The 11,589-nt window shown below is 43.0% G+C and overlaps 1 protein-coding gene across 2 annotated transcripts; it reads left to right on the top strand.

Moving 5' to 3' along the window:
- Nucleotides 1-714: 714 nt before the first annotated feature.
- CZH5orf63 (chromosome Z C5orf63 homolog) lies at nt 715-10,354 on the top strand. Of its 2 annotated transcripts, none has more exons than XM_040580348.1 (5): nt 715-838; nt 1,915-2,124; nt 6,217-6,349; nt 9,087-9,143; nt 9,904-10,354. In XM_040580348.1, exons 3-5 carry the CDS (start codon nt 6,233-6,235, stop codon nt 10,081-10,083), a joined length of 354 nt encoding a protein of 117 aa, XP_040436282.1. In that variant the 5' UTR covers nt 715-838; nt 1,915-2,124; nt 6,217-6,232; the 3' UTR covers nt 10,084-10,354. The 2 variants fall into 2 exon arrangements, with proteins under 2 accessions (XP_040436282.1, XP_040436281.1); XM_040580347.1 differs by having other exon boundaries at nt 716-838; nt 2,019-2,124.
- The last annotated feature ends 1,235 nt before the right edge of the window (nt 10,355-11,589 follow it).

Genomic DNA, 11,589 nt, shown 5'->3' with positions numbered 1-11,589 from the left:
TTGGATCCAACAGAAGCAGCACAAGCAAAAGAACCGCAGGACTGGTCCTTTGCTTAGGGGAAATTTCTGCCTTTCTATACCTATGCTGCCTATGATTTCTCAGTGCATTTCCCTCACACCTTTCTCTTACCACCCCTAGGTGCTTTCATTACTGTGACCTTTAATGGGGATAGGGGGTGGGGTGGGGGTGTGTGGTCAGGGTGGGGGGTGTGTGTCCATTCTACCCAGAGCTATTCCTTTGTCAGCCTGCGTGGGTGGCCAAAATTAAGGTCTCGCACATCCATCCGGGACCGAGAAGATGACGAGGCAGCTGGCCGCTTTTTGATACACAACGGAGGGCCCGGAGTAAGAGGAGCAGAGGGCCAGAGCGGCGCAGGGCTGATGCTGCAAGCCAAAAACCCTGTGCCGCAGGAAAGAAGGGCGTCCGGCCCCGGCTGCGCTCTCAGCCCCTGGCACGCTGGGCAGCGCCGGCCGCAGGATCCCGCGGCCCGGGGAGAACGTGGGCGGGAGTCAGCGCAGCGCCCCCCGCCGGCAGGGCCTGAGCGGGGTTGTGTCGTACCAGGAGGCGCGCTCGGGGAGACGGAGGCGCCGGGGGAGCTGGAGGCGCCGGGGGAGCTGGGAGCTCGCGAGAGGCCCCAGGCGAGGGGCGGGGCGGGGCGGAGGCGAAGGGCGGCCGACCGACCGACGGGCCTATCAGCGCGGGGCGCCGCAGGAGCGGAGGGCACCGCCCCCCGCCAGGCCGGCCTCGCCGGGCAGCGCGTCCTTGGCGGCAGGGCCTCGCCCGCCACCCCTCGGAGTGTGCCGGGGGAGGACGGAGGTGGCAGGCCGCCGCCGCCAGGTGGGTGCCCGCAGCCCTGGCCCTTGCCGCAAGCCCAGACCGGCGCGCAGCGCCCCGTCCGCGCCCGCGGCCCGCCCGGCCTAACGCCGCCTGGTGCCGAGCGCCGCGCCAGGCCGCGGGGCCCGGACGGCCGCCGCAGGGGCCTTCCCGGCGATGGCGGTGCGGGCCGTGCGGCAGGCCGGGGACGGGTCCCCCGCCCGCACCGGGCCCGAGGCGGCCGCCGCGGAGGGCTGAAGCCGGGCGGGGGCGAGCGGGCCGCAGCGCTGCAGGCTGAGCCCCGGGCAGCCGGCGCGGGCGAGCCCCCGGCGCTCGCTGGTGTTGCGGTGGGCTCTGACCCACCTGTCTGTAGAGGGCGCTGCTGTTACAGGCGAGCCTGTGGGCAGCGACGGGCACGCTGTCACGGGAGGGAGCGGGAGACCGCGGGATACGCTTTGACCGGTTTTTGGCTCGGCCCCGGCCCGGGGGGGGGGGGGGCAAAGGGTCGTTTAGCTGAGGAGTTTTCAAATGGAAGTGTTTTAAACAGGCTTTTAAACTCTATTATCATTTTACTTTGTGATAATGGTCCATTGTCTATGCAAGTTCCTTAGTCTCCAGGAGTGTTCTCGTGGCCATTGCAGCAACCTACTGATTGTTTTTCAAATTGAATGATGAATGATCAAACTGAATGAATGAATGAATGAAGTATGAGTAGCCTGTATAAAGAAGGGACTGAAAAGTCCCCTCGGTGTGCGTGACTTTGGTGGAGTGGTCCTCTATGCACCCAGCGCTGCCGAATAAAGATATCTTCAGCTCGCGTATTGATGACTGATTCTTTAAATCAAAACTGAAACTTGGAGCATATGCCTTGGACCAGAGTCTAGAATGGACACCTCTAGAGGCATCACAAAGCAAGATTTTTTTAATATTAGGGTGAAATTGTACTTTTCGTGTTTTTTGGGGGTTGAATGCAATGGGTTTGTGGCATTTACCCCGGATTACTGTGGTTTGGAGGAGAAAATGTGTAGAAATATGCATTGATTATTATATAACATCACCTCATGGAACCAAGTGATATTATTGATGTTTTTGAATTTTAGGTTGATGTAAAAACCTGATTCTTCCTTAAAGACCTTTAGAATTATGTGCATTTGCAAAAAGAAGTTCAAGATTTTCCTGTATTTTGCATGCCTCCTCTGAAAAGCTGCTGACGTAAAAGCTTTGTGTGGATCTCGACTACAGGACTTGGTGTCCCTACTCACTTGTGCTCCTCCGTCTCTTGCTGTGGCACCGTATTTTGTTGTTCAGCAATTGGTAAGCAATCAAACTGACAACAGCAGGCTCTTACATTTGCACCCTCTTACTGTCCCCATTTGCTTTCCATTGATACGCCTTTTGTCATGCTAGAATGAGGATTAAATGGAGAGTAGGAGTCAGTTTAATACACACTTACAAAGTTTCTTGAGGACAAAGAGCTGAATACCTCTAGGACATTTTCAATGTAACATTTCCCATGTTTCTGATGTGTTACTGTTATCTTGCAAAAAGAGGTGTGATTTGTCCAGACAAATCCTTTTACTCTGTCAAACCCAGGTTAGGCTTCCAAAATCAAATACTCCATTAATGCAAAGTGTATACAGACAGATGCCTGCAAGTTCATAATAATTTCATCCTTGTGTATATGTATACAAATCCATGGGAAACAAGACATAAATATATCGATAATTAATGACTGTAAAACATTGAGAACCACAGAGCAAGAGTATGTTGGTGACTTGAAGCCAAGGTTTAAGAGTATATAGCATCATTAAAAGTTACAGTTAGTGAAAAAGACAGCCATGCTTGCCTTTCCTTGATTGAAGCCAAGATAAGGTTTATATAGATAATTATCTCATCTAAGTCATGGTTAGTTTTAGTGTCACATTTTATTTTTGCAGCAGATAAGAATTTATTAGGTGATGGAAATTCTGTTAACAGGAAATGAGTCCAGTTTGGCTTTGTGAAATACAGCATGGGCCAACTCCAGACTTGGACGCATCATTTGTTAAATGATTTTGTGGCATTGTAGTATAGGGGAGGGAAAGTTCTGAAGTTTGCAAGCATCCTTCTTTACATCTGCATATTAATTTTTTTCCTCAAACAAATCTTTATAATTACTTGGGGGTAGGCTAAAGAGAGCTCTAGAATAATCATGCTGAAAGATTTTGTCTATGCTTTTAGCATTTTAGTTCCTCCATAACAAAAGACAGATCTGCTACAGATATGAGCAGGATGTGAACACCTTAGCATATCTGTGAGACACTTTCCTTCCTCTTTGTCAGTGATGAAACCAGCATGGAAATGACCTCTGACACTGGAACTCTGCATTCCAGCAATGTTGCTCAGCTTAGTGCAGGCCAGTATTGGGAACCTGCTTGTTCACACGATGGTACTATGCACACACTAAACACCCATGTGGCTCTGGGATGCTGTTCAGACAGATTGAGCTGCTGCACTAGATTTGCCTGATGAGTGATTGGATATTCACTTTCATCAGCTCCTGATCACAAGCAGCTATACTTAACCCTTCACAATATTAGAACCGTTCAGTGTCTGTGCAAAACCCCTGCTATTTGGTTTTATGCATGATGTTTTAACTTCATCTTATGGGGGCAGAGCCATAGTTGCAATTCTGTGAGGCTGGAGTTGCACCGTTTTTTAGCCCAGATTAAATGCAGCAGGTCTGACTGCTGGCCTTCCTAATGATGCTGTCTGGCAGCTGTGGGCTTCAGAAACATAGGGAGGTCAAGCTGTATCATCTATACAGTGGGAACATGATGCCATCTGACAGAATCTTGCCCTCCCTCAAGGTTAGAAGTGTCAGACTCCTTTTTGCTGATGAAATAGCAGAGCATAACAGGGGCCTGGATGGAGAGTGGTATCATTTTATGAATTAGGTTTACTCCTTTGAGTCTTTTTGTAACTGGCATTACAGTATGGCCTTAGCATCATTCTACATAGGTGATTATATTGGCAGCCAGGATTCTGTTTTTCTTAGCTTATTTATAAAAACATTCAGGCAGTCTTATGCTAACTCTGGAAACAACTTCCTCTTGCTTCAGTAGTAGTACACAGCAATGAAGATTTTTTCCTGAATTCCAAAGATATTATTGCTTATAAGTCTTTAAAATTTTTAAAGAAGTAAGACACTGTGTTAGCTTCTTTCTTTTTGTGAGATCTTGAAGCTTAGCTACTGATACTGCCTTGCTTGTGCCCCTTCAGTTGATGTTTTGTTAGAAATTGTCCACTGGACTCAAATTTACCAGAGGGTGGAGGGATCAAAAAAGGAGGCATAAAGAGTGAACCAGAGACATTTTATACACATACATGTATATATGGGGGAATAAGGTACATGGAAATCTAGGCTTTATTAATTCCACTGTTCACAGAACATTTTGGGAGTGCTTTCCTTGTTTTTAAGGCACAAAATTTGGCTTGGTAGGCTGGCAACAAAAGTATTCATTTAAAAACTTGCAAGAATGCAAATTATTTGTTTTGACATTTTTATCATGCATGTGAGTAAGCTGACATGTTGTGATTTTTTTATTTTCTTTTTTTTTTTAATGCCAAGATCACATCCATTCTGGGCACCTATTTCCTGTGGATGTAAAAATCTCCAAGTATGACTGAGACTGAGGCTATTTACTGGCATCCAGATTTGCATTTTTCCAAAAGGTTGCAAGCTTATTTTTGCACTTATTGTGTAAAATCCCAGACAATCAGATTTCGACCTGGCTAAGTAAAACAACAGCAGTAACTTCCAAGGTCTATGACCAATGGCAGTGTGTGCTGTGCCGGTCACCAGCAACTTTGCACTAACAGCAAGCATACCACTCTGTCCCTGCAGCTGACTTTTACTAGTATCAAGCCTGACACATCCAGATGAAGAACCCTTTCTGTTCCAAACTAAACAGTAAACACAAATCCCATTCATTGCAGAATACTCTGGTTTAGACAACTTTATTTTTACATGGTCAAAGAAAAAAAACAAATTGAAAAAGAAAATAATTATTTCCTACCATCTGAAATTTGATAATTCAGACTATAATTTTTGAAAGGTAGTACCTTTTCTTTGTATTTTCTCTGTTGAAGCTTCTTCTAGAAATATGGCAAGTTACCCTTACCAGGGTCCTTTGGGGAAAAAAGGTGTCTTTGACACTGCAGTAAGGCTGGTGAAGCAGTGTCATGTCACCCATTTGATTTTCCTTGTGGTTGTTGCTTAGAAACATAACAATTAAGCACCCTTAATTTTAGAGTCCACTGCAATATTTTGTCCTTCCTTAGCAGTTATGCTAGCTAAACTGTCTTTCTTAAAACAGAACTGTGTAATATTAGTACTGAGAGGTTCTGTAAATGCACTAGGCTCTTTTTTACTGAACATCCTAAAACGTGATTGTCAGTCACAATGTAGTCCTGCTTGCACTTAAGTTGTTTGAACTTGTGCCATTACATTGCGTGTTTGTGGTCAGCTGTAGTTAGAACTACGGGTAAGTCATGCCTGAACAGATACGGTACAGAAGCAGTTTGGCATCTGTAAAAGGACTTAATTTCCGCGGTGTAAATTCTGATGTCAAGTGTCGCATCTGCCAATAGTCTCTATGCAGACTCCCTTTTGCTCTGGTTTTTGCTTTCAGTCCTAAAATGCCTTGTAAAGGTCCCATTAAGACACGAGTTTGGAGAAAGCACTGTTGTTAGTGTTATTATGAATAGGTGCCTTCAGGGCTCCAGTGTGGCATCCCTCAACAACACTAAATTTACTTAAACTCTCCCAAAGAAATCACAAATCCATCAACATCTTTCATTAATTAATTTTATGTTGCAGGAAGGCCTCAGGGTAATGCGTGTGCTTTTAATATTACCAAGTTAAATTGCCTTTGCTGCAGCTTTTTACTCACTAGCAAAAAGCATTGTATTCATCTTCTGATTAGGTACAGATCAGTTTTTTCATGGAATAATTTGAGTAAGTAGAATATGTCAAGCAGTGCAGCAAGATTACGGATGTTCAAAGCACAGCACTTTGCATTTTGTTAATATCATGTAATTTTTACAGGCATATATGCAGTTGAAACAGTGGAATGCATTTATGTCAGCATTTTTGTTAAGAAATTTAAAAGAGGCATTTAAGCAAGGTAGCATTGGTGTTTTTTTCTAAATTGAACTAAACTTTTTGAGCTATGCAGTGTTTCTGGCCTGCTGCATAGTAAACCATTTTTCTGATTAATATGTTGGTACCATGAACATAAAAATCCTGAGAAAATGGTTTGATTGTGTGTATTTTAGAACTGCGTTTGAAGTATCATATTTGTCTTAACATTAAATTTCATGAGCTATGGGTTGCCACAAAACAATTGAACATTTTCTTTTTTCCTTAACAGGACAATGGTGCTGTGTTTTCTGAGCAGAACATTGCAACTAGCAAGACATTTATCCAGTCCGCTGGGGAGACAACTCTGTTCAGCCAGCACAAATAAGCCAGTGCTGACTTTATTCACCAAGGTAAAAGTTGTTTACAGAATAAAGCTAGGCAAGACTGCATATTTATCAGTGGATTCCTGATGAAATGGCTTGTCCTTGCTTTTTGTCCACTTCAAACTTTTACAGTATTGTGCAGTTTGCTCTGGGGGTGTCTTTTACACCAGGCTTTATAGCATAGTCATACTCTTACTGTAGCAAGCCAGTAGTTACAACCAACAAGATTTCAGCGTAGTTGTGTCTCAGTGACACTACAGTCCGTTTACAAATAAAAGCTCACCATCTGTTTATTAATCAGAGCAACACAAGCTGCCACAGCTCGCTCTCCTGCCTGATTCAGCATCAACTCATTCATAATCCAAATGTGATAAGGTAGGAAATAATGAGCTTATCTTTGGGTTAATAATTGGAAAAAAGTTATTTGTATTACTTTTGTGTCTTAAAATTTCTAACTAGTTAAGACACTGTATGAAATCAATTTTTCTAATAGCGTTCAAGTTCTGATAGAGTTCAAGTAGTTCTCCAAAGTGGGCTATTGTTGAATGTGTTTTTAACTTAAAATGTTTTTGATGTCTGATACCACTGGCAATTGCAAAGCAAAATCTACTTTAAAATAATCTAATCCACTCTTATTTTATTCCAATTAACTCCTTTTTCCCTCATCCCTGTTCTTAAGAATAAGGAGAAAAGAGAAGGCAGGAGGGAGCTATGACTTCTGCAGCCAGCAGAAGCTAGCACTGCCAAATGGTTTTCCCCTGGCAGACTCCTTTTATGCCCATGCAAACATTCATGCAACAGCTGCTCCAAGTTAAAAAAAAAAAAATCTTTTTTTGCAAGGTTACTGTTAACTCAGATCACTTGTCCTGTCTAGCTTTGCTGTGCAGCTGTTTGATTAGATGTTTGATTACTTATGGCAGCACAAAAGAAGCAGTGACAGGAAGATGGATCTGCTTCCTTCAGCATCATTGCCAGCTTAAAATGACCACAAACCTGCAGTCTAAGTATGCAGCACAAATGGCAGTTATCTGTAGAAATGAAATTGTCCCTTCCACATGTGTATTGTCTAACAGATCTAGCTATCAGCACAGCATATGTCAGTTTGGGAAGGGATTTTTTACTACCTCAGCAGTAGGAATCCTTTTTGCCACCGTAATACACATATGAGAGAGGTTGTCCAGGACAGCTTTATCCAGGCAGCCCTATTACAAATTAGCATAAATTTTTTTAAAAAAACATAAAAATTACAAATTAACAAAAAAAAAAGTGATGGCAGAGACCTACTATTGCACTGTTCTACTGAAGAATATATACTAATATAAATGGACTGTCTATTTTTAAGTATTTATTTTATTTATTATTAAACAGATTTCACTGATAGTTGAAATGGTTCACTATCTGATTTTAAACCAGTTCCAATGTTATTAGTACTACATAGTGCTTAATCTTGCCATCAGAGCAATAAAAACATATTCTTTGCTAAGAGTCAGCTTAGTTTGTCAAATGCTTTATGTGACTGCTACGTTAGAAGGCTCTCTACAGGCCTAGTGGAACTGATTATATCCTGCTTTAACTGTAAGGAGCTTGGCACTTTACAAAACTGATGTGCAGGATTCTGGGACGTTCCTTTCAGTCACCAGTATGAGGTATATCAGTCCCTCCAAAAGCAACAAGAACTAGTAAGAATGCAGCACTGTTGATCTTTAACATCTTACACAGGTTTTCAGAGCACAAGGACTTGTCTGTATGGGAAAGACAATTTAGATTAGATGTGAATTAAAAGTAGAGTATTTAATCCAAATTAATTCACACGAAGGAGATAAGAAGTAGCTGTTTCAGATTGATTCCATGTTTAAACAAGACTTAGGAAGACTTTAAGTGGGAGGGAGAGGAGGTCTTTTCCAGCTGTGAGAGGTACTTCATAGGAGAATGACAGAGCCATCACCTTCACCACTGTATACTTTGCTACATGAATTACAGGATAAATTCTGCCATTACAAACACTGAAGCAACACACTTTCATGTGAGTCACCTTGTCAGGTATGAACGCTCTAATGATCATGATGTGTGATCAGCAGAAGTCAGCTGCATAACTATAGTGGAAGATCAGGGAGTTTTCAAAATGAGAGGTTTTCTTTGACTCCACCACTGGTCAAAACAATGCAGCTGTTTGCTAGATCTCCCTGCTGGAGTTTACTGTCCTCGCAGCTCTGCAGGTTGGAGAATCATGCTTAATTCCTTTCAGGCAAAGTCAGCCAGATTGTCTTAAATCACCTTCTTTTGCTATATGAACTGACCCAAGTGACTCAGTCTGAAACAGATTAGAAATTACTCATGCGACTTCCTCATTCACCTTCTACCAAGGGACATTCTTCTGTCAGAGTGGTACCTGCAGTTGTTTTCAGCTAGCGATGGCAGTGCTTTGGATAGTCATTGTTGCTGACCAAAAGAAGGGGTCAGTAAATGTCCTTCCAAATCATGCCCTTGAATCAGCCTTTGGAAGAGCTGTTGAAAACTGTTAATTTGTATCATGAGAAAAATAAAAGCAAGTGAGAAATAATTAAATTCTGTGGCTGAATAATTTATTTTCTTCTCAACCATGCTGCACTGATAATGATTTAGAAAGCAGTAAGACAGGGTGGTATGGGGGAGGGAACCCACATTTATAGTGGTGATCACTCCAGTCTGAGCACGTTACTTTATGGTACAAATGATCTTTGTGTTTTACTGCATGCTTTAAGTTGGTCTGAATATTTTCTTTTAGAAACCATGCCCTCTATGTGATGAAGCAAAAGAGGTGCTTGAGCCATATAAGAGAAGGGTAATGTATTACAATACTGTATGTATTTTCTGTATATAAAGAACAGTTAATCAGGATTCTTTCTTTGTAAAAGAAAATGGCTTGGATTTATTTGCATCTATTATTATTTCTTGGGTGACCTCATCAAGACAATTTCAGCACTGATTTCCATAAAACTCATTATCCAAAACCATTCTGTGACAATGCTACTCATAAGTATTGGCAAACTAAACCAATGTACACTTTGTCACAACTATTTTTAAAATCTCTGCTTTTGTAAATACTATTGCCTTTTCTGACAGAGGAATTTACAACTGTTATGAAGCAGGTAATGATATAATTTGGGAAGGATTTTAGTGAGTGGGACTTCAAATATTTAAACTATAGGTGATTGCTATTCTTCAAGTGGGTTTTGATCACTTTCTTGAAGGAAGAAACTTAACAGACCATTAAGAGGGTTGCACTATGCTGCCCAACAGGCAACTGTTGTGTTGCCAGAGGCATATTTGTTGGTGGTGCTCACAGGGGAGTGGTTCTGCACAGAGGATGAGGAATGTTGTTCTGGACTAGGTAGAGAGTCCTTTTCAGATATGCAGCCAAGGATTGTGGCTATGTGCCTTTTGTATCCACAAAATGGGCAGTTGTCTACGACATGGAAGAATAAATGTAAAAACACCAATAAACAACCCTTGTATTTCTGAAAAAAAATATTGATCAAAAGACAAGCAGGTATGGTTTTTCAGTGTCCAGTAGCTACTAACATACTTATTTTCCGTCACAGTTTATCTTGCAAGAAGTGGATATTACCCTTCCAGAGAACTCAGCATGGTTTGATAAATATAAATATGACATACCTGTTTTTCATTTAAATGGGAAGTTCCTGATGAAGCATCAAGTAGACATTCAAAAGTTTGAGGACCAGCTTATGAAGCTGGAGTTGCAAAATGATGGAAACCAGTGAAGAAAATTCAGCTGCTCTGGTGTGTATCTGAAAGGACTGTGCAAACATAAATTGTGTGAAAAAGCAGTATTTGTTATATGGCCTTACATTTCTTAGAACATATAGTACCAGTGTAGTAAAAAACTTGAGTGATTTGTATTCTATTTTGTATTAATCATCCAGCCCAGCTGCACCTGTAGCAACATTTTCTGTTCCATTCATTTGCTGCTATCCTAGGCTGGCTTTTTATTGACAGAATAAATGCTGCTCCATCACGGCAGATAAAGTGAAATGTGTTTGTATTGGATTTGTAGGGCAGGGTGCTGGTAGTGGGTGAGCTACAGGGGTGGCTTCTGTGAGAAGCTGCTTGAAGCTTCCCATGTGTCTGACAGAGCCAGTGCCAGCTGGCTCCAGAACAGACCTGCCGCTGGCCAAGGCCGAGCCCACCAGCGACTGTGGCATGCCTCTCTGATAACATATTTCAGAAGGGAGAAAAAACCTGGGCAACTGCAGCTGAGAGAGAAGTGAGAATATGTGAGAGGAACAGCTCTGCAGACACCAAGGTCAGTGAAGAAGGAGGGGGAGAAGGTGCTCCAGCTGCTGGAGCAGAGAATCCCCTGCAACCCAGTGAGGTCCACAGTGCAGCAGATGGCCGCCCACGGCTCGTGGAAGACCCCACACTGGAGTAGGTGGATGCCCAAAGGAGACTGTGACCCCATGGGAAGCCCACGATGGAGCAGGCTCCTGGCAGGACTTGTGGCTCTGTGGAGGACCCACGCTGGAGCAGTCTGTTTGTGAAGCGCTGTACCCCATGGAAGGGACCCATGCTGGAGCAGTTTGTGAAGAACTGTAGCCTGTGGGAGGGACTCATGTTGAGGAAGTTTGTGCAGGACTGCCTCCTGTGGGAAGGATCCTGGAGCATGGGAGGAGTGTGAGGAGTCCTCCCCCTGAGGAGGAAGGAGCAGTAGAGACAATATGGAACTGATTACAATCTCCAGTCCTTGTCCCCCTGCATTGCTGGGGGAGAGAAGGCAGAGAAATCGGGAGTGCAGCTGAGCCTGGGAGGAATGGTGGGAAGAAGGTGTTTTTAAATTGGGGTGGGTTTTTTTTTGGTTTAGTTTCTCATTATCCTACTCTGATTTGAATGGTAGTTTTCCCAAGCTGAGTCTGTTTTGTCCATGACAGGAACTGATCTCTCCTGACCCACAAGACTTTTATTATTTTATTTTTAATTTATTATTTTATTTATTATTTTATGTATTTTCTCTTGCCTGTCCAGCTGAGAAGGTGCAGTGATGGAGAAACTTCGATGGGCACCTGGTGTCCAGCCAGGGTCAACCCACCATGGTGTTTAAGATTGTTACTATGTGTAAGCTGTAGGTCTGTAAGAGACTTCTTTGAAGAAGTCTGTAAGACTCTAGCTGAAATGTTCATTTGAAACAGACAAGAAACAGGGCATTTACTGTAAATTAAAAGGGTGATTGATTAAAGACAGCACACTCACTGAAAGAGAGTCATATCTATAGA

Source organism: Falco naumanni, chromosome Z (assembly GCF_017639655.2).
Source record: "Falco naumanni isolate bFalNau1 chromosome Z, bFalNau1.pat, whole genome shotgun sequence".
Lineage (NCBI taxonomy): Eukaryota > Metazoa > Chordata > Aves > Falconiformes > Falconidae > Falco > Falco naumanni.
This window is presented reverse-complemented; position numbering and strand designations above follow the sequence as displayed.

Coding starts and splice junctions, on each gene's coding strand:
- CZH5orf63 (XM_040580348.1), top strand. CDS start 6,233: ATGGTGCTGTGTTTTCTGAGCAGAACATTGCAACTAGCAAGACATTTA. Junction 6,350..9,086: donor TGCTGACTTTATTCACCAAG/GTAAAAGTTGTT, acceptor ATTTTCTTTTAG/AAACCATGCCCTCTATGTGA. Junction 9,144..9,903: donor TTGAGCCATATAAGAGAAGG/GTAATGTATTAC, acceptor TTTCCGTCACAG/TTTATCTTGCAAGAAGTGGA.